The 24,331-nt window shown below is 41.0% G+C and overlaps 1 protein-coding gene across 1 annotated transcript; it reads right to left on the bottom strand.

The window, feature by feature from the left end:
* Positions 1–1,532: 1,532 nt before the first annotated feature.
* On the bottom strand, positions 1,533–22,018 carry pnkd (PNKD metallo-beta-lactamase domain containing). The gene is made up of 9 exons (XM_080753765.1): positions 21,835–22,018; positions 19,254–19,369; positions 16,835–16,947; positions 15,803–15,861; positions 13,052–13,144; positions 9,904–10,067; positions 8,297–8,383; positions 7,066–7,181; positions 1,533–4,888 (listed from the first exon to the last, which is right to left on the bottom strand). Exons 1-9 carry the CDS (start codon positions 21,867–21,869, stop codon positions 4,703–4,705), a joined length of 969 nt encoding a protein of 322 aa, XP_080609891.1. The 5' UTR covers positions 21,870–22,018; the 3' UTR covers positions 1,533–4,702.
* Positions 22,019–24,331: the final 2,313 nt, after the last annotated feature.

Genomic DNA, 24,331 nt, shown 5'->3' with positions numbered 1-24,331 from the left:
AATCTTCAGGCAGGAGTCACCTGGGGAGCGAGGTGTGCTTTGAGAGCCTTCCTGACACTTTATTACTTGGGAAAATGACTATCAAACTGCGTTTGATATTGATACACACAAAAACTAAAATACAATGAAACCACATTTATTGTCTTGACTGACTGTACTCAAAAAATAAAATGTATCGTCACAGTTTTATAAATCATTCAGTATGTTATTACAGTATATACACAGTAATATTCACAATTTTGGTTTCAGAAAGTTTTCAACCCGTGAGCTATATATTTTTTTAAATCTATCAGGTTTTAACTCAACATTAAAGGAAGGGAAATAAAAACACTAGCTTCAAGTTAGGCAATTTTACTAAATGTAAGAAATTAAACAACTAAATAATTGCATCAACAACTTGCTATTGCTGTAAATCCAAGATTAAAGCAGTACTCAGGGATGAAAAAATAAATGTACCAATATTCAATATGGTCTGGTAACCAAACAAGCAGTACCGCACACTGTGCTTCAAAGGAGCATAACAGCACACCTAATCAAAATGTAAAAAAATTTTTTTTTTTAAATCAGCTGTCTCAGCACTATGCTAAGCGGCAACTTCATGGGAAGTTCATAGCCTTGTAAACCACCAACTTAGGAAGTTCATGACATATAGCCGGGGATCCAGTCCCTCAAAATGGGAGAGGACCCGTGATGTTCTGCCGCACTTTTTATTTCTGTTTTATCTATTAGTTTGGTCATTAAGGTGCCGGAAACATCACGAAAAAAAGTTATGGCCATTTGTATATTCACTGTCCCATTGAATCCACTACACAGGAAAGGAAATATTTTATAAAAACGAAAAAATCTGCTTTAACTCATATGCTGCCAAAAAAATACCCCTTTGTACCCACTTCTCTGCCATGCCCGTAGAACCCGTAAATGTAATAAAAATTAATAAAAAAAAATGTTTTATCGAAGCGGAACTAAAATTCCGGAACTAATGTTCCGTGATCATCGTTTCTACACGGACACATTATTGAGCGGACCAGTTTAACATTGAGCCCTAAACCGGAAGCGGGTGGTCCGTCCTCTATTTTGGCCCGTTAGCTTACTGTGTGAACTCCGCGGCTTACAGATGGAGAACGGATTGATCAATTTTCAAAATTTCAACGGATTTGAGAAGCTGATGGAATACGCGAACACACGATGCATAGCAGTGTCCGATCGTGCACGATGGGAATTGGATGAGCGCCCGCGTTAACAGGTAGGAGAAGCCAGCAGTGAAAGACATAGAGAAATCTGCGGGATTTACGGGCGAAAACTACGAATGAGTTAAGTAGCATGTGAGGGGTCAAACTGGAGGGTTTTCATGATTCTGAATCCATTGCAAGCATTTGTTTTGCACAAAAACATTCCTTGGGCTAGAAAACGAAACAACAAAAGTGTGAAAAGTGATGAGTCATCACTTTTCACAGTCATCACAGTGATGAGTCTCTTTTCACCGTTTTTTTGGTTCGTTTTCTAGCCCAAGGAATGTTTTTTGTGCAAAACAAATGCTTGCAATGGATTCAGAATCATGAAAACCCTCCAGTTTGACCCCCCACATGCTACTTAAAGCAGACTTTTTCGTTTTTATAATATATTTCCTTTCCTGTGTAGTGGAGTCAATGGGACAGTGAATATACAAATGGCCATAACTTTTTTTTCGCGATGTTTCCGGCAGAGCAGGCCTCTCATTCTGTGGACCTTAATGACCAAACTAATAGATAAAACAGAAATAAAAAGTGCGGCAGAACATCACAGGTTCAACCCTATTCCTTGAGCTTTTGGGCATGTGGATCCCCGACTAATAGCATCTAAATTTGGCATTAAAACATTAAGAATTTCTATTGAATATCTTAATTACAATGAAATTGAGTAGATTTTTTAGGATAACTCTTTTATAAGCGCAATATTACATTCGGGGACGTGCTCTGCTCCGCCTTGTTCCCGCAGCAACAAGGTCCTGCCGATACCCCTCTCGTCTAATATTGCTTAATTAACCATTTAAACCCAATACACTCTGTCAATAAAAAATAAAGGAAAAAAATAAACCAAACCACAAGCTCACAGCGTGTCAAGATTTCAACTACTTTTGAAATTCACCTCAATAACATGCCCAAAATAGGAACGGCCATGAGTAATGAGGTTAGTGAATGTCTCGGTGCAGTGACCTACCAATGCCACCATTACTTCTGCGGGCTCTGATGTAGGGATGGGACGATACACGATATTATCGTTTATCGTGATAAAAAAACACTCACAATAATCGTTATCGTGGAGATTTAATTTATCGTGATATCCTCCTCCGTCATGCACTGGGATCAATTCAACTTTTATTTGCAGAGCTGCATATCCGGTACCACTTAAACCCTCTATAATAGGTAAAAGGTACTTATAATATACATACTCGATACAGTCTTTTTTTTTTCACTCTATAAAATGTATTTGCCAATAAATAGCAGATCTACAAGCTCACAACTGACACGTTGTGAGCTTGTAGATCGGCAATTTTTTGGTAAATGTTCCGGCCCAGGATAATGGATTTTGAATTGATTATCGTGATAATATCGTAACTCGCGATTTCTTTTGTCACAATAATTGTGATATGAAATTGTCATATCGTCCCATCCCTTCTCTGATGCAAGGACGCACAGTAGAGCAAGAATAACGGAAGATATAAAATGTGAATAATAATAATAATATAGCAGCAGCAGCTCTGTGAAATCTGTCCTTTTGCGAGCCATTTTTAGAAGTGAAAAGCTCTGCACAGTACCATGATGAAAGGTAATGTAATTTAACAAGCAAAGCAAAAAAAAGGGAAAGAAATCTGGAATTTAAAATGTAAACATAATCACTGTATATGTATACATTTGTCCTCATAGGTTTAACAGGTAGGCAACTGTCAGAAATAACTAAAGGCTACTGTACAATCCCAGACTTGTTCTAATGAATAAAACATACTTTAAACAAATCTGAAATCTGTATTTAATACAATATATTTGGCAAACATGCAGTGGTTGGAGGGGGTCTCCCTACTCTCCTATTGAGAGATTTCAACCCTGGTGTCGGTTTAGTATGTCAATTAAGTTATTTGAAGCAAATGAAGATGTGCACATCAAATGCCATTTACTGTAACTCAGACATCATTATTATTACCACCCCCCGTCAGCAGAGGGCGACAACGGATGTAAAACGAACATAGCTTTAGATTGTTAATGAAGCAAACTCCATGACAGTGACAGACTCCATCAGATTCATTTGAACTAGAATGGATGGATTAGTAAAGCAAATTAAAAAAGAAATCATGTTAGTTGTACCGCAAAGTTAAAGGGATAGTTCACCCCCAACATGACTTTATTTCTATTGATTACTCACCCAATCGAGTCTTGAATTCATGGATTTCTTTGTTGCATTCCTAAGCCAATAATTTGATGACCAGCAGTGGTTCCCTATGGAGACACAAAGAGCCTCCTTTGCTCCCTATGGAGACAACCTCTCCTCAAATGATTAGCTTAGGAATGCAACAAAAACAAAAAATATCCATGCATACTATTTCAGTTTACCTACTGAGGCTGAAACCATCAAATGATATGCTTTAAGAAAATGCTTTGCCCTTTTCTCCCATTCTTATTTGTTAATCAAGGGAGCATTGTATTAAAAGTAATCAAATCAAACGACAAAATGTTGTAATAAACGCAACGCCGTATATGTACCAGTGCGTCAAGGCGTACAGTACCTCTTAACAGACTTTTTTTTCCTCTTTTCCACCTTTAGATCAATAAAAATAAAAACACCCTTTGAGAAAGAAGTATCGTTTAAATGCCCTCATAAATCCTTACAGTGCAGTTACAGTAAGTAGTACCAACTAGTTCAAGTACCTTAAACCCTGAATTAACCCCTGTGGTTATTATTACTTTACGACACATTAGTTATCGCGCTGATATTCAGAAGCCAAAATCAGAAACCCACTGGTTATTATCATTATTGGCTGAATAGGAGGGGAATGCTACACATGCATGTTTTTTTGTTTGTTATTTTTTTTTAGTTTTTTTTTTCATCACGTTTTTTTATCTGAATAAAGAAGGCCACTGGAGCAACTCGGATGATTGGAGACTTTTTTCCTTTTAACCGTTAAAACCAGGAAAGTGCCTGTGATTTTTTTATTTTAGCAATATAATATTATATATAATATAATAAAATATATTCAACTTCTGCCTGACCAAAGGATGCCTGAGCACTAAGCAGGGCCGCCTGTCCCAGGGAGAAGCAGTTGGGAGGTCAACCAATATGTAAACACCACCGTGGGGAAATTGATGGTGAGGAATGATGAAGGGCATGATCCTGATTCCTGAACACATTTTTTTAACAAATCTTCTCTTCTTGGGGTCCCTGGCACGAAACAGAACAACCGATTCAGAGGGCATTTGTAGAATCAGCCTCAGGTCTTAATGGGTAAATACGGAACCGGGTGTAAGGCAGAAAACGTTTCAACATTTCAATGTCTGATTACATCTTCATCTGCCCCAATCCGAGTTGCTCCGGCGCCTTCTTCGTTCGTTCAGCTAAATGCGTCTTGCTCCTGAGATGCACCGGACCGGCCTGACTTAGGCTCGAGGTGAGCGGAGGAACCTCCCTTTTTATTATCTGCTGTACAGGATCTTGCATGGGTGTGTTTTTTTTATTATCTGTTGGATCTCCTGCTGTTGTAGAGGACCTTGCGCTGGTGCAGCTCCCCCAGAACCCGGGCTCTGAACTGGGTCCAGTCCTCGTCCTGCTCCTGCTGGAGGCCCAGGGCCGCGTGGAGCTCAGGACAGTCGCTCCGCAGGAACGGGTTGTACCGCTTCTCCTCCCCGATGGTGGAGGGACTCTGAAAAGCAGGGGTTGCAACAGTTAACCCATTATTACTTTAACCATTATTTTATGCTTTAGCAGATATACAAGCTCAAAGCACGGCACCGAGTGCCGCGCTGCGAGCTTGTAGATCTGCTATTTTTGGGGGGGGAAAGTATTTTGAAAAACGCATTTTTCTGTGTCAGTGCTTCTCAAAGTTTTTCACGTCAAGGAGAATTATATGTATTTGGCCGCCGACCCCCATCTCGAAATATTATGTATCAGGGATCCCCAATAACGTTCAAAAAATATTTTCAAAGATTTGCAAAAAATTACATGATTTTTCAAAAATAGCAGATCTACAAGCTCACAGTGCGGCACATAATCTGCTATTTTTTTTAATAGTAAAAGCATAAAATAATGGTTAAAGTGGTTCCAGGTCTTCGAACAACTCGATTTAATTGATTTGAAAAATATAGATATCGTTGCTGTCGGGCAGAAAGCTATCTCCGTATTTTAACTTGTGTTTTTTTCTTTTCGTAAATGAATGAATGAATGGGCACTCTGCGAATAGCAGGCCAGCCATTTGGTCTACAATCAGGTAGTGTCCCTCTCCACTGATCTCAACCAACTGAACAGAATATAAGCAATTGGTCAAGTCCCTTGTTTACAGGGTGGATTTGTGTGCAAACAACAAGGTCCTGGACTCCTGGCAAATGAAACACAGCTTTGCATCTCTATTCCCTCGCTGCTACACACCTAATCAAGTCTTTTCTGTGCGTGTGTGCGTGTCCTGCGGTCCGTGTTGCCACCAACCTCCACAGTCAGGCACTCGGTTCTCAACCAGTGGTCCTTGAGGGAGTTGCAGGTGAATTAAACGAACCAAATGCACCCTTACGTGTCCATTTGGTTTTATTCTACGCTCTCAAGAGTTAACATTGTTAAATATCTGTAGTTACTTAATTCACAAGAAGTCTACAAAAGAATTGTTATTGTTTATCAACGTTTGCCTGCTATCTCTCCTACCACATCAATACAACATGGAAGTGTGGACAAAATCGTAACCAACGACAAACAAAATATTTTAAGCCTTGCCCAAAAAATGGTGTTCCGTGGCTCAAATGCCCAATAAATAATGGACCTTGATATGAAAAGGGTTGAAGATAACAGACAACCCCATGCCACGTGGTGGCTTCTTCTTTTAAGCCGACAGCGAGGAGTTTCCCCCTGGGAGAATGAACGGCATGCAGAGGTTCACCACTACTCCACCTGCCGCCAGGAATCTGACCCACCACCCATATTCTAAACCACTTAAAACCTCTCTACACTTAATTAATTTGTTTCCCTTTCTTTTTAATTACTTCATTTTGTCCTTCCCTTGCAATTTGGCTGCGGACACCATCTCAAACATATTTTGCGCCAGGGACCTCCAGAAGCAAAGATTTTAGGTTAAATGTTCTCTTAGAAAATAAAAAATATAGGCTAATATAGGACCCCTGGGGGTCCCCATAACCCAATTTGATAGCGACTGCCCTGACAAGATCCACCAGATACTTCATTTGAACATTTCAGATAGTCTTTTGCCCAAATGTGAGACTAAGACAGGGGTCTTCAACAGGGGGCCCGGGACCCCTAGGGGGTCCTCAGAGTTACTACAGGGCGTCCTCCACATCTTTGTGTGATAGAAACTTTTTTTTTTCTCCTTTTTTATATTAACCACTTGAACCCAAGTTTTTATATTTGTATATACCATTGTAGATCGGCTATTTTTGGCAAAGAGCTTTGGTGTAGAGGGGGAAAAGAGCAGACTAAGTACAGAGAGAAAGGTCAAGTTTTTTTAAGTATTGACGGTTCAAGTGGTTAAATATCTGAAAACACAAATTGACATGATTCCAAAATACACTGATGATTGTGCTGGCAAAAGATGAAACTACTGTATAAGGAATCTATGAAAAGGTTGTGGGGTCCCTGCTTCATCTCTCTCTCAACTAAGGGGTCCTTGGCCTGAAAACGTTGAAGACCCCTGGACTAAGTTCCCCCCCCCCTACTATTATGTATTTGGAGAGTGAAAGCACAATGCATTCCGACAGAAGCATTCCAACAGCACACTATACGCTGTGGACGATGTGTTGTTAGCTCAATGTGATGAAAAGCCCTTTGGGAACAACGTGTTGCTGGAGTAGAATAACAAGGACGGCAGGTGGTTCTCAGTACCGTGCACAGCTTCTGGCCACGCTGCTGCGTGACCCACTGGTGTTTGTTCTCCCGGGCTGTGTTGCGTGGCTCCACCTCGGCCGCGAACAGCAGGTTATCCTCAGCATACTCGTGGCCTGTGGACAGTGGGCGGGGAGTTCCACCCATGCAAGCATGCATTGTACAAGCACGCACAGACACAGAAAGACAGACAGACACAATCCTTTCAGTATTGACTGATCTGTAAATGATCGGTCAAGAATGCCATCTTTATCACTAATGCTGCTAGTGGCGACAAAAGCTACAACACATGCAAGCGTGGTAATAATCTACACTGTTGATGCCGCTGAGATGCAGCTGAAGTTTTGCTCAGGCCACACGGCGTAAAATGGAAAAGTGTTAAATACTGCAGCACAGAGAACTGATAATGGCTATAATTTGTTTGTTTTTTCGACAAAAATGAAAGGCCGCAGACGCTTCATAAATGGTTGAATACTTGATTGCTTGGGAAGACGGTGGTTAAGTTCCGCTAGTCTGCTACCACGTTGATACACAGGACCACTTTCACCGTGTTTACATGTTGTGGCGAGGCTGTTGGCGAGTAGCAGACAGTATGAATGCTCAAATGTCAGAAAGTTGTGAGGCATCGCATGACACTTGTCGCTCCAAGCATCAGGCACGTGCACACATAGACATCAAAGGGGGCTTGAGCGCCTGCCCTTTCATCCGTCTGTAAAAAGTGCCCTCTCCAGAACCATGAATGCAGTTTTTACTATGGTGAAAGAAATGCAAATGCCCTCTTTCTATGCCATACCTGAAGGCAGCATTCAAGAGAATTGCCTTGTTCAAGCTCTCCTGAACTTTAATGCGGCATCTTATGTTGAAAGAATTGTCCTCTCTGTGTAGAAATCCATGCCGTTACAGCAACATTTCCAGTATTCACTTGATTATGATTAGTTCAGTGTGATATCACGCACCGAAAATAGCCGAACTCCAAGCTGCGACGTGTTGTGAGCTTGGAGGTCTGCTATTTTCAATATTTCCACCAAAAGGCCATTTTAGAAATTTCAGCCCCTGCCCCTCTAACATTCTCTGCACGTCCCTGCCAAGCATAGTGTGAATGCAGCATAACTGCTCTCTCTTTTTCACTCACATTAACAGCAAAGAGTTACACCCCCCACCAAAACATTAGAGTCACTCACCACGTCCAATCTCCCCCCCCCCACACACACACACACACACACACACATACCAGGCCACAGTAGCGTGTCATCACTCAAGGCTCCAACGCTGTCCAGAGATGACAGCATGGTCGGGGCAGAGCCCTCAAACATCCTGCCTGGAAACACAAGAGCATGATGGGAAATGTCAAACATGCAATCTAGGCCAAACTGGAGCTCCTCAAATTGACATGTATTTGGCTGCGGACCCCATGGGACCCCCAGAATAAATTATTCAACCCCCTCTGAAAATTAGGTTCATTAGTGTAGCCACTGTTCCTTTGACTTTTAACTTGTGAACAACCGTTATGCTCAAAACTGTACTATTAGGAACATTCAGTGCCTTTTGCAATTGTTTTATATCATTTTCCTCTTCCTTTTTGGAGCTGTGTGGAACACAAGCTCCCTATACGTGGCCGTGTGTGTGGGTCTGTCTCCGTCCGTGTCTGTCTGTCTGTCTGTATGTAGCCTGCAGTAACCTTTTCTGACCACACGTTAAGGGAGGGGCGCTGTTGCACACACACACACACACACACACACACACACACACACACACACACACACACACACACACACACACACACACACACACACACACACACACACACACAGCTCCGGTTCGATTTGTTAAAGCTCTTTAAAGGACAATGGGTCAAACTATTGACGCACTGATTAAAGGGATATTTCACTTTCAAAAAAACTTTTGGTCATTTTATTATTTTATTGTTTAGTCAGGGTTTTATGAACACCCTGAACAGTTTTTAGTTAGCTTGATTCAATATTTAGATATTTGATGTAAATGTTACCAGGCCCTCCTCCTGCAGGAGGCCTCCACATACACACCCATTGTAACTTCAAACTCCATTTTAACCATGATAGATTAATTAAAAACACCCATTATTTTTTCTGGTGACTCATAATACCCTCCTAATACGTGAGCAGGCTGTTTTTTCAATAACTTTTTTCATTTATTTTTTAATAATATTTTATTGTATTTAATTTTTTCCATTTTCCAAAATAATTATTAAAAATAAATGAAAAAAGTTATTGAAAAAACACGGCCTGCTCACGTATTAGGAGGGTAATATCAGTCACCAGAAAATATAATGGGTGTTTTTAATTAATCTATCATGGTTAAAATGGAGTTTGAAGTTACAATGGGTGTGTGTGGGGAGAGGCCCAGGAGGACGAGGGCCTGATAACATTTACATCAAATATCCAAATATTGAATCAAGCAAATTAAAAACGGTTCAGGGTGTTCATAAAAGCCTGATTAGACAATAAAATGACCAAAAGTTTTTTTGAAAGTGGAATACCCCTTTAAGTATCTTTATTTTTTGATTAAAATGATATGGCAACATTTTATTTTATTTTTTTACCCATTAAGACCTGAGGCCGATTCTACAAATATCTTCTAAGGTTCTCAAACTCTTTCATGCCAAGGACCCGCAAAATTATATGTATTTGGCTGTGGACCCCCATCTCAAAATATATTGTTCCAGGGACCCCCCTGAAGCAAAGATTTGAGTTACAAAAGCGAGCTCTAAAATATATAATGTATATTCAGAGAAATGTGACTAAGACTAAATTGAAATGCATTTAAAAGACTATGACCAAAACCAAATGAAAATGTGCTCACCACATCCGGACAGGAACACCATGTCTCCAGAGAACAGGCTGCAGGGCCCTCCCAGGGCGCGGCCGTCCAGCAGGTAGATCATGTGACCCACGGTGTGTCCGGGCGTGAACAGAGCCTTGAAGTGCATGAGGCCCACGCTGACCGTGTCCTTGTGTGAGAGGGGACTGCACGCCACGGTGACAACACAAAGAGAGTACTGAGCACTGACTGAGTACAGTGAGTGAGTGAGTGAGTGAGTGAGAACAAGGGCAGGAGCGATTTCATTGTTGCATGCTTGGTTTTTTTTTTAGGTGTTGCATGAATAACATAAGTCAGGTAGCTCAATTACACACGTTTTATGAAAAGGGTAAATTGTGTGATCTCAACTGTCAACAGAGGAATGTGGTGCCACCTTGTGGATTCATGTTTCAAGGAATGCTTCTTAAAAATATATAAATATGCAATGAGCCAAATGAGCCAGTCTTTTGAACGGTTCTTTTAAGTGAGCCAGATCTACGGCTCTGGCTCACTTCAAAGAGCCATAAATCCCATCTCTAGGACGGACCACTGTCTGAGATTTCTAATCTCAAGGGAACTATTCCTGCCAAAATAAAGCTGAAATAAAAATAAAGAAAGAATTCAACAAAACTGTTGAAAATAGCCAATCTGCAAGCTCTGGGTGGCAGCACGCTGTTGTCCCAAAAATGGAATGCGTGGCACTAGCACTAGCAATAATTATTAGGTCAGAATGTCCACCTGCACAAAAGATATCTCAAAGTCTACTGGGCACTGTGGGCAGACTGCCATGGAATTTGCAGAGCGCATTCTTGCAGAATGATATGACTGAAGCTAATCCAGCTAACCACTGGACCACTCATTGTCACATTTACTGTGCACACACTGCCAGTAGGGCTAACTTTAGCACCTCCCCATAAATATTTATTTAACTTTAATTGTATAATTGATGTGAAAAGGGGGCTTTGATCGGGCTGAAACCTTGCCCATATTTGGAGTCATACATCATAGGCTGACCAGTGGCCGCATGAAGATCCACATTGAAGACACACCGTTCTGATGCAACGCATTGTGAGCTTGTAGATCTGCCATTTTCAAAAAGATTTGTATACATTTGAAAAGTTGTGAAACAGGACATTCTGCATAACGATGCTATTGGTACTTCAAGTACATTTTGATACAAATAACTTTGTACGTTTACTCAAGTGCATTCCGTTTACTTGTAACAGAGCATTTCTACATTACAGTATTGATAATGTTATTAACTCAAGCAAAAAGCATGAATACACTGCAGTTAGGGTGTATCGGCTGGCACAGGTTTTAGACTTCATGTGGTTGGGATATCGTCATGTTCATAGTGTCATAGTTAAGACATGTGACCGTGGATAGATGAACCAAGCAAATCCTCTCTATCGGGTGGAAACCTCATATGTTCAAAGCTGTTGCTTAGATCTACAAGCGTTTCGAGCTTGTGGATCAACTACTTTGGATGCTTTTGTGTGACGCTTTAGTGTGCGTGATCAAGTAGTAGGGTATTCATTTACAGGGAGAAGAAAACACAAAATTTGAATATGGAGATGAAGTAAGAGGTTTCTGACCGACATACCATGACAGAGCTGATCAGAATGCTACACTAGCCCTGATGTTATCCATGAATTTTTTTCCCAGTGGGACACAGAGTATGGGCGATGCTCAGAGAAGAGTCTCAGTGAATATTATTCTATCGATAATGATGGATCACAATGATTAAATCCATTTAGTTCCATTAACTGTTGGAGCCCTGCTTATACTGTATTATCGTTGCTGTTCGGCAGAAACTCATCTCCATACTATTCAAATATTTTGTGTAATTTTACTTCTACTCCACTACATCTCTGATCCAAACATTGTACTTTTATTCCACATTTATTTGAAAACTTTAGTTACTAGCAGTGTTGGGCAATATTACTTAGGAGAGTAATCGTTACTTATTACTCCTTGGAAAAAGTAATAATATTATATTACTTATTACTTGGAATCAAGAGTAATATGTAATATATTAAGTTATATTACTTTTTTTTTTTCCTCCTGCAAAATCTGTTTAGCCAGCTCCTTTTAGAACTGAATCCAATTTATTGGAACAATAAGAGTCTCTGGGATGCGATTAAAGAAATTATAATTGCAGGCTTTGTAATTAATTCATCTCAATGAATCACATTTTAATCACACATCAATATTTGACCTGGGAACAGTTAGAAACTTTTTTTAATGGATTTTGGTATAGGCCTACAAGCGAATCAATTAATAATTAAGACATATAATATATAACCCAACAAAACATTGCTTATTTTTTATTACATTTAAAACTCTCAGCTCTGTTGAAGACGCCTGCCTATATTATCCTTAAATAATATGCTACATATTTTCTTTTCTGCCTAAAAAGTGTAGGCTATTTTAGACGTGAGGTGCAGGGGCTCTGGGTGTTCCCACTAAGGAAAGTAGGCTTTCAACTCCCTGAGGGTGCTGAGGCCTGCTTTGCACCCTCATTTTGGCCAGGGAGCACCCCCACCTCAGTAATTCCCGAAATTTACATTATAATACAGTAGATCAGCATTGGCTGGCCACAACTGGTTTGGCACACACTCCCATTGGTATGCAAATTTACTACTACTACTACTACTACTCGTTACTGGAAAAAGTAATAATATTACAGTAATATATTATTAGTAATTCGTTACTGCCCAACACTGGTTACTAGTTACTTAGTTTGTAGATTTTGATTATTATTACAAAACATACATTAACCACTTAAGGCCGCCGTACACTACAAAATGGCCTCTGACTGAAACGGGCCCGACAATCGGGCGTCAATGTCGTCTAGCGTGAGGGCTCACAGATTCAATCTGAGCCCCGCCGAGTGGCTCGGAGGGCGATCGGGGCCAGCCCGATTCTTTTCAAAAATGTTTGATATTTTTCTGGGATCCCTACTACTCGTCTGGAACAGCAGCGGGTGACCGAGAGAAAGACAGCTGCTGATCGACAGATCTCTCTCTCTTTTTCTCTTTTATACTATTTTTTATACTACTCAAGTCAATTTTGAATTCTAGACTTTTACTTTGTATAGTAAGTGGTAGTACTTTTTCCACCACAGAGTGTTCGGCAGCCTGGGACTTACTGCGTGAGGCCAGGGATGTTATCCGTTGCATTTCCATAGACCGGGCACGAACTGTGGAGCTTTTTCAGCCCTTTGTTTCCCCCACTGTGGTCCCTATAAGAAAAGAAAAGTATTATGGAAAGGTTTTATCATGGCACAAAAATATGAGCCACAGGACATTTTGATCATAGTCTTTTGATTAAAATGTGAATAGTTTTAGTCATCTGAAATGTTTTAGTAGTTTCAGTCTAGTTTTAGTAGACTGAATATGATAACATCTGCTAAATCTACAGTTTATTATGTCGACAAAAATGTATTTCGGCAGGCCTTGATGGCGTCATAATGGCTGATTTTACACTTGGTTGCATGCTGAAAATAGCCGATCCACAAGCTTGCGAAGTTGCGAGTGTGGTGAGCTTGTAGATCTGCTATTTTCAACACCCGAGCGCAACCAAACATAAAATGACTTGTCTTGTAGTTCTACTGGATCTGTCCCTCCCTAACAAGTTAGCTTTTATTTGTTGACAAATTGTCAGTATATTTAGTCTACTTTTACTCATCATAGTTTTTATTAAAAAAAAGGTAGTCGTCGACGAACATTTTTCATCATACTTTTAGTAGGAGAAATGGCTCCAGATATGTGAGAAAACTGAATGCTGCTTCCCCCACGTTTATCTTTGGTTTTCAGGGACAGAAAGCAGACCTCCCCCAGATGACCCAGCAGTAGGGATGGAACGATATGAAAATTTCCTATCACGATTATTGTGTCAACAGAAATCGCGATTTACGATATTATCACGACAATCAAAATCCATTATGCTGGGGGCGGAACATTTGCCAAAAGCTCACAACGCGTCACGGCGTGACGCGTTGTTGTAGATCGGCTATTTTTTGGCAAAGACATTTGATAGAGAGTGGAAAAAAGACTGTATCAAGTACGTATATTATAAGTACCTTTTACCAATTATAGAGGGTTTAAGTGGTACCGGATATGCAGCTCGGCAAATGAAAGGTGAATTGATCCCAGTACATGACGGAGCACAATATCACGATAAATGAAATCTCCACGATACGATTATAGTGTTTTTTATCGCGATAAACGATAATATCACGTATCGTCCCATCCCTACCCAGCAGATCTGTTCTCATCTTCATACAGTATGCATCCCTCCACCAATGCATGCATGCCAAATGCGTGCACAATGCACATTTCTGTCATATTTCACATAATCACCCACCCACCCATGTCGTTCACTGTGGAATTTGCTAATGGCCCTGAACGTTCTCTACATTAACCCTGGCGTCCCCATTTTAGGCATGTCATTATAAGCAAAGATAATTAAAAAAAAGAAGAGCCTAGGCCTATTATCCAAACATAATCATTTATACTAAATCGTATGGAGGTGTCGGTTAGTGGTTAGAACGTACAACAGAATGCACTCGTGCATTAAAGCAAAGTAAAATCCCACGACTTGCTTGTATGACCACCAAGTCTGAAACTCTGAATGTGTGATTTGTGAGACAGCCCCACACACCAGCACTGATTCCTATAAACAATTAACATAAACTAGTAAGACGCCTCAGGGTGACAAGCGCCCTGAGGCTAAAAGGCAAGGTCGCGCCATGTCTTGGCCATCTGGCCAGTGATGTATATCGGACCAGTTACCTCCATATATGGGCATTCCCATATGAAGTCCAGTTATGGGCTTAATATTGATGACATCAGAGAACCTCATATATGGGCATAAAGGGATTATGTTATTGTGGTTCCCCTGACATCACAGTGAAGTCAGAGCACGAGTCAGAGCGGCAAACCCATAGTCCTTACAAAAGTGACACAACCACAGTGTCAGGCGTGACAGAGATACGGACACGATGTGCCGGGTTTTCATAGTTAACTGCGACAATTATGTAAAATGATGCTTTAGTAATATTGTTCCTGCTGTTGAAGGGTACATACTGCCTGCCAACCAAGGTGAAGAAATCACAGATCGAGGCTTTAACCTTTGCTTTTATGACATTCCCCAGACCAAAGACGATTCTATCATTCTTCAAATGCTCTAATCTTAAAATAATAACCGACAATTAGCCCATCTACAAGCTGCATTGAGAGCCTGTAGATGGAATGAAGTATATGGAATCCAAATGACTGAAATATGTTGTGGCAACTGAAACTTGACAGTATTCCCATGTGTACAGCCGGTGCAAACTGCAGTATCATACAGTACTAGAACAGGGGTTCTCAAACATTTTTGGCTCAGGTCACCCCTGTAAATAACCTTTTCATCCACGGCAGCCCTGAATTACATTGTTACTTTACAGCACCTTACATTCATGTCAAATATGTACTGTATGTACATCTTTACCACTAAGATACAGTTTGTCACAAACTTGATATAATAGTTGTTTCCATTACAACAAATTGAAAATAACTTATACTTGACATTTAACTACTTGAACCCCAGCGTCCCTATTCTGGGGGGAACATTCAGCAACAATAGCAGATCGACAAGATCGGCTATTCTTGGTGAAGAGATTTGGGGTAGATTGAAAAAGAATGCACCAAGTACAATACAATACAAGTTACAACTCAGGTCTGTTTGCCTAATTACAGTATAGAGGGTCTAAGTGGTTAAACTGATATCGATGAATTCCAAATATTATCAAAGCATTCTGCGGCGCCTCGGGCCTTGCGTCACGGCACCCTAGGGTGCCAAGGCACCCACTTTGAGAAACCCTGCGCTAGAAGATGCTAGATGTAGATGCTCTCACCAGTGTTTGTGTGTACAGAGGATTGCTTCCAACGCCGCTCCCTCCTCCTCGAGGACTGCCTGCAGGGTTACAGAGGTTTGTTTAATCCTCGGCATCAACAACGGCTACACTGTTTGTGGCCTCCTGTGATCACAAGCTTATTCAAAATCAACAGCTTTGAGCGCCGCCGGTTGATTCAAGTATCGGAGAAGAGAAAAAATAACTAAATTAAAAAACAAACATCTGACTGTAATGAGATCAGGTCAGCAGGAAACAGAAGCAGAAAAGTTGTGTTAAATGATGATTATATAGCTACTAAAAAGAACAAACAGTCCATATATCACTGTGGAGAGGTGCAGAATAAATGGAACAGAAACTGGATCAGGACATTGACGTAAGATGATGAATTCGGTACGCTGCTGCTACTCTTGGCTCTCTGATGAAAAATTACAAACAACAAAACAGGACCGCAGCAAACATTAGAGGAACCCTGTCATCATTAGCAGAAAGAGCTTCCAAAAATGCCACTGTTATTTCAGCTTCAAGTGAGTTTAACACCGTTAATACTCATTTAAAGTCCACTCTGATACTCACTGATGGCAAATCTTTGCTTTTTTGAATGCCAACCGGATGAACTTCACTTTACACTAACCTCACGTCACCAGACTTTCCACCTCTGAGGAAAGTCTGGTATTTGTTCTAAACTGGCCTGTGTGATTCGGCCGCCTGATGACCACAACATGACGTAGCGATATTTCCGTATTAATGTGAATCAAAAGATGAACATACCAAGCGATTATTATACCGAAAGAAACTAAGCGATTGTACCATTTTAAACATTTTGGAGGTGCACGGCACCGGTGGTTCAGGTTCAGTGTTTCTGGCTGCTTTATGATTACAACATGACGTAAGTTATTTCCACTCCCGACCGGATCAGAAACCCGAAAAGGATATTGATCCCAGGCTAATTCACACTAACAAAGGATCACACCTTTCTAGAATAGAATAGAATAGAATAGAATAGATATTTTATAATATAAAAGGTACAGTCACCTGTACTCTTTGTGGATCTGCAGGATCCACCACCACCGCCACATTGGAGGCCGTGTCAATCACAAGATAGCTGTAGTTATCAGACAGAACTGGGATGGGAATTATTTTAATACCTGTGGAATGAAAATAATAATGTTTCGTTTTCACTGTTGCTAAATTCAATATATACAGGATTCCCACACATCTTTACCAATTAATTTCCAAAACTTTTCCAGAATATTTAACCCGATTTCCAGGACTATATAACAATAATTCAGCTCAATAACGAGTCGCTTACTCCTATGCGCAAGACAGGTAGTGTATGGCAGTGGTTCTCAACCTTTTCTGGCCGTGACCCACGAAATAATCATATTTGAACTGGGGACCCCGGCACCCCGACGAGCACTAAGTTGCGAGGCGTTGTGAGCATGTAGATCTGCTATTTTCACAATTTCTGCCTCTAATATTTGACAATTTGGCCAATGTTTAATTTGTCATTTCAGAGGTATTAACAAACTCAATAACCAAGATAATGCTTAGGTATTTTTCCAGGACCTTCCAGGACCCTTGATCAATTCCAAAACTTTTCCAGTACTGGAAAGATATTTTTTTAATTTCAAAATATTTCCAGGAATATCATGACCGTGGGAACCCTGTATATAAAATAAGTGTGTAACTATAGTCATTATTATATCTCTGCTGTCGGGCCGAAACCTCCTAACTCCAAAATATTCATTTTCAGGAAGATGAGCTCAAGTGGAGTTAGGAGGTTTTGACCGAAGGGCTTTTTACTACTCTTCATCGGTTCAATATTATTTTAACCAACACACAGACGTGAAGGGTGTTCAATAGCACATTATGAAATAATCGTGTGGAGTTAACTGGTTTGGCAGAAAGTGTGGAGTTAGGAGGTTTTCTCCCAAGCACTTTTTACTACTTTCCATTAGTTCAATATTATTTTAACCAGCCCTGATTTATGCCAAAAAATCAAAAACCTAAAAAATGGAGTTAAGAGGTTTTGGCCAGACAGTGATATGATATATTATCGCTAACCCATTTCGGCCTAACCTATAGAATAGGGCTAAATCAGAAATTAGCCTACAAAACAAATATGTTGCTACATACTGTACATGTACTGTAAGCCCCTCCCAAACAGCAAAATGTGTTCCCGGCCTGAAAAAGATATTTGGCATAACTAGTGAAGTATGACTCGAAACCCGGCGCGAAGTAGTATGGGAACGCAGTCTCGCGGACACGCACTGGTGGAACGCTGTAGTGGCACGTGAAGCGAGCGCTACACGACTGCAATCTAAAAGTCAATAAATAACAGGTTTTCCTGACTGAGTGGCTGGCCACAGTAAATGAGTGTAGATTTAACCACTAAGACACAACAGAGGGGCCTCTAATAGCATTAGAGCTTTTCAAAATTTGTGACGGGCATTAGTGGGGCGAAGAGATTTGTGTCCTGTCCTCACCCGTTAGCTATAATCTGCTATGACACACTATTAGCGGCTATGTATAGCCAGAAATAATGATATCAATGCAACGTCTTTGTCTCCCATGCATCAGACCACATGTCAGAGGAAAATGGGAAACAACCGTTAGGGGTCAACCCCTGAGTACGGTTCAGAATCAACTTCAAGATTCTACTTTTTGTCTACACAGCTCTAAATGGGCTGGACCCATCCTACATCGCTCACTCTGACCTCTTAGGGGTCCAACCTATGTTCCCCAGGTTCTATGTTCCCCGCTCTATGTTCCCCACCTCACAGCATTAGTTTTAGTGAGGTTAGGGTTAGGGTTAGGGTTAGGGTTAGGGGTAGGTTTAGGTTTAGGTGGTAAGAAAGTGGGGAACATATGGAGCAGCATTCCCTTCACTGTTAGGTCTGCCCCTCCGTTCAGTCTGTTAAATCCACTTCTATAAACACGCGTTTTGCATTGAATTTGCACACCATCCTATTATGTCAACAAGGGCCTGCTTTCCTGCTTTCAATGTTTTTTCTAATGTTTCATTACTATGACCACTATGTTGTTTTACTATTGATTGTTCTTTGTTACTGTTTATTTTTACCTGTAAAGAACTTTGAGACAATGCGAGTAGTTCACCCAAAAGATGACTGGTGGAGTCTTCAGTAGGCGACTCAATTGACCAGCATTTGAGCCTCCCACCAGAGACTCCGTCACCAAATTATTGGCTTAGGAATGCGACAAAAACAGAATCTTTATGAATTCAAGGCTTCATTGGATGTGTAAGGGGGGTAGACTACTCCTTTAAATGTGATGTAAACAGCATTACACTACACACTGTGATAAATGTTAATACAATGTACAATTGTGGGTACATTTTAGCATGTGCGCTCAATAATACCCACGATTGTTGTGACATTGAGTTACAGTGGAAGCAGGTCAAACAGTGGGTCCATACATAACACAACAGTACCATTCAACTCCGTGCACTGGGTTCGGGAGTGTCCGGAAGGATACTGCTCGCGGGCTTTCCTCATCTGCTGCTTGTAGTACATATATCCCAGTCTGGTCCGCGTGTACAGCATGTACCTGGGAACAATTACAACACCTTTTTTAAAAATGTGTACTGTATATAGCCCTAGAATGGCTGTGATCTTTACAAGTCATGTATTCCAAATACCCAGCCATAGATGGGTCCTATGCACGCACAGTGGGTTAAATCTTCTCCGCGCTACTATGTGTGTACTCACCCAATAATGGATTCCTAAGACTTGGACTCAGATATTGTCCTCTAGTTTCATATCCCTTTGAACGGTCTGGCAGAAAACGTGTGTTTAGTAAGATATCTTCACTTTTTCACAAGCTTCACATGGACGACATTCTCTGTGAGTGAAGGGACCGGCCGGCAGCCGCACCCGAAATGACTGCTGTAGTGAACATATGAAACCTTCCTTCGAGAACACACGTTTGGGAAGCACAAACATAGGGGGCACACAATTGACAGGTGCGTTGCGATTGGAGGTTTTGATATATTCAGTCCTGTGCTCATTCCAGGGGCCCTCGCCCAGAGACAATGTCGTCCGTGTGAGGCTCGTGGAAAAGTGGAGATATTTTACTAAACGCATGATTTCTGCCAGAACAGAAGGGATATGAAACTCCTACTAGAGGACAATATCTGACTCCAGGTCTTAGGGTTAGGGATATTCATTTTTCTTTATTATTATTATTTTTTTATTAATTTGAGTCCCAGAGGGTTTTTAGCCAATTATTTTTTTTTTACCCTTTTTCGCCCCAATTTAGTTATTAAACCAATCGATTCCTCCCCACACACATTTCTGTGTTGTCACTGCTGTTGTATCCTACAGACTCACCTGCCAGTGAGGACCCCCACTAGGAGGACGTAAAGCTTTCGTCCTACTCCTCCCGCTCAACACTCCCTGCTGACAGGTGCCGCCCCAGCCCGTAGGAATACATGACCAGTATCACCCTCCCGGTCCGGCTTCCCTCCCCCGAACACGGACCAATTGTATTCGCACAGACGCCCGACATAGCCGGTTACACCACAGAGGATTCAAACTCACAACCTTCCGTGGTGGTGGGCAGGGACTTTGCCACTGCGCCACCCGAGCGCAGGAATTCATTATTGGGTGAGTACACACGTAGCGCAGTTGACATTTGTGCTGCGGAGATCAGTCTGCTAACCGTCCGCGGATAGGACCAATCTATGGCTGTGTATGTGTGTATTTGGAATACATGTAATGTATGTAAGATCACAGCCATTCTAGTGCCAATATACCCTGTGTGTATAAATAACATCTATATAACGTTGCAATATGACATACAGTAGCTCTGTTTAACACAATGCTGCTGTACCCTCTCAACTGTACATAGTACTTTCCCCATGCCAATGCTTTGCCAATGTAAACAACGTACGTTTTCTAATGCCAATAAAGCTCCTTTGAATTGAATTGATTCTCTGAAGAGAGGTCCAGGGGGGGCCCCCAGGTGGTCAGCAATCTTTCGGTTCTCTCCCTGAGTGGATGATATTATAGTATTTGTAACCCACCTGAAAATGTATTTTCTGTTTGGTAAAGAGCTGGAGAGATAGGGAACAACTTTTCCAATAGCTCTTTTCTTTTAATATATATATATATATATATATATATATATATATATATATATATATATATTATGACACTTGCTTTGGAAATTGCAATGTAAAAACGTATATTTTCTCATGCCAATAAAATTAATTTGATTTGAATTGAATTGAATTGACAAGAGAGCTACAGTACATGGGTTTTACAGCTGCAGTGGTTCTCAAAGTGGATTCCTTTAGGACCCATACTTATGATTACTCACCCCATGGAGACTTAATAATTGAATTCAATAATATTGTTTTGTATTTGTTGCATTCCTAAGACAAAAAAAAAAATTAAGTAAATGTACCCCCATTGATTCCGGGGACCCAAATGCATTCGGTCCCCATCCGGAATCAATGGATTTATTGTAATCAAATTATTGTTTTAGGAATACGACAACAAATATTGAACTCAAGTCTCCATGGCATGAGTAATCATTAGAGAGAGAGAAAAAAACATTTTGGGGGTGAACTATTTTTAAGGGGAGTCCTAGAAATGTTAAAAGTTTGAGAAACCCTAGGTTATAGCATTGTGTTTGTCAGTGTACAGTACAAGTACAGTAAGGCTGTAAGGATTGATTGATTGATTGAAGACTTTATTAGAAGTTTGCATAGAAAAAAAAGTACAGTTTCACGACGGTAGGGTCTACAGTTCACTGGTACAAGGTCAACTAAAAGGAGATCCTATGAAAGCACTTGGCTTATTTACACACTAAACCATTGAAGTAGGATATGGGTGATGCTGCTGCTAAGCTAATGCATGTAGGTCAGTTTACAGTACTACAACGACAACAACAACAAAGCAAAGGCGAAAGCGTTCCTGCAGTGCTGTGCGACAGAGACAAACAGACAGACAGACAGACAGACAGACAGACAGACAGACAGACAGACATTCCCTACTAGCAGCACTCACGCGATTCTGAACAGCGGTGTCTCGGTGCGCGCCATGCTGGTGCTGTTCCTCCTCCACCACAGCCTGCAGCAGCGGGCAGCAGCAGCTCGTCTGGAGGAGCAGCGGCGGTACAAGCAGCACGCACAGCCCAGCGAGGAGAGCACCACCGCCGCCAGCAGCACACACCACTCATTCAGCACAGCCATGGAGGTGGAGGCCGGAGGGAGGGCGCTGGAGATGGGAATTTCGCCAACGAATCGAGTCTTTTGAACGGCTCTTTGAAATGAACGACGGGGTCCGGTTTGCAGTAGGAGGCCGTTCCTTTCTAATGAACAGTGGTGGGTTGGGAAAAAGAATACAGGAAAGGTCGACCTAAAACTAAGTCGACCCAAACTTGTTTCCCAACGGGTCTGTGGCCTTAAGCTAGATGCAGAATAGACCGAAATCTAATCTTTGCCTCTGGGGGTCCCTGGAACTATTTTGCGATAGGGGTCAATCCGTGGAACAAAATATTTTGAGATGGGGGTCCGCTCCTCCGTGGCCAGAAACACATTCTACTGACTTCTGACTAAATCCTAACAGTTTTCTGAAAATAAACTTATGTTGCTATCATTTTTTCTCAAACTTTGTCATAAGGACCCCCAGCATGATATGTATTTGGCCACAGACCCCCATCGCAGAATATTTTGTTCCAGGGATTCTGCATCTAGCTTAAGGCCACAGACCCGTTGGGAAACGAGTTTGGGTCGGCTTTGTTTTAGGTCGGCTTTTCCTGTTACCGGGAAAAATACTCAATTTCTTTACTTAGGTAAAAATATCAATAAATGCAATCAAGTAGAAGTTTGGAACATTAATGTACTTGAGTAAAAGTAAAAAAAAGTATTGGTATCAAAATGTACTTTAAGTACCAATATTAGAACATACTCATTATGCAGAATGTCCTGTTTCACAGATCACAATGTGTCGCGTTGCGACTCATTGTGAGCTTGTAGATCGGCTATTTTCAAATGGCAGGTAGGTACCTATATATATCCGAAATAAATGTAGCCTATATAGGGTTGAAGTTATTTGTAATTATAATCAAAATCTACAAAGTAACTAGCAACTAGAATGAGCCAGTCTTTTGAACGGCTCTTTGAAAGGAACGGATCCCAGAGATCCGGCTCACTTCAAAGAGCCATAAATCCCATCTCTAGAGGAGGAGGAGGGAGTGGGCGGCGGCCTCCGAGTCACGTGTCATTTACACACTCAATTGAATTCAATTCGAAGGAGCTTTATTTAAAGCCCTACTGTTCTCATACTTGGATTATTGGATAGATACCTTAAAACATTGTACTAACACTAACGCTATGAAAACCAGAAGAATATGTGATGAATATATTACCTAAGTAACCCAGAGCTTATTTATTTTATTCTATTTTCTTTTCTTTGTATTCCTGATTAGATTTTTATTGTAATTGTGCTTTATGTCCTGTTCTATTTGTATGTAAAGTGATATTTTGTCAATAAAAAATAAAAATAAAAAGCTTTATTTGCATGAGGAAAAAAACATACGTTTACATTGCCCAAAGCAAGTTTTGATTAATTGTTTGAAGTATTTATTTGAAGTTTGCATAGGAAAAGGTAGTTTCACCAGAGGCAGTGCCACAGATCACGTTCAACCCTAACCCTAAGTCAATCAAAGGGTCAAACTCGTTGGGCGCCTGGTGATTTTCCGGTTCACCAAAATGTGGAACGCCTTACCAAAGGCCTTAAAGGAGTGTGGATCCCTAGCATCCTTTAAAATCGCCCTGAAAAACCACTTACAGGCGGCAGCCGTTGGCAACTGGTAAAAACAAACCTAGCCCAGCCCTATACCCTCCCCTGAGTCTGTATAGGCCTATAGGCCTATATATTTTGCACTTTTCCCCCCCTTTTTTCTGACTATATCTACTGCATAGTACTGTGTTCGATCCATCTGTCATTCAATGTTATATGAGATACTTCAATAAATGGTAAATGGTGCATTTATATGGCGCTTTTATCCAAGGCGCTTTACATAGATTGTGCATTACATTCACCCATTACACACACACATTCATACACCAGTGGCAGAGGAAACCATGCAAGGCACCAACCTACTCACCGGGAGCAACTAGGGGTTCAGAGTCTTGCTCAAGGACCCTTCGACATTAACTCAGGGGGAGCCCGGATTCGAACTGGAAACCCTTCGTGCTCTAATAACGGTTTCTCTACCCCTGAGCTATGCCACCCCTGGTCAATGGTTTCCTGTGTATAAGCCAAGTGCTTTTCTAGGATCTCCTTTTAGTTGACCGTGTACCAGTGAACTGTACCGTCAAACTGTACCTTTTCCTATGCAAACTTCTAATGAAGTCTTCAATCAATCAATCAATGGCAGGGGGGAGGTAAGGTTAGGCTAGGTTTACTTAATACCAGTTTCGAGTGGCAGTCGCCTGTATCGTGGTTTTTCAGAGCGGTTTTTAAAATTACGCTTCTTAGGCAAATACAGCGAAAATGT

Source organism: Nannobrachium achirus, assembly GCF_963921795.1.
Source record: "Nannobrachium achirus genome assembly, chromosome: 22".
Lineage (NCBI taxonomy): Eukaryota > Metazoa > Chordata > Actinopteri > Myctophiformes > Myctophidae > Nannobrachium > Nannobrachium achirus.
The sequence above is the reverse complement of the archived record's forward strand: the minus strand, read 5'-3'. Positions and strand labels throughout refer to the sequence as shown.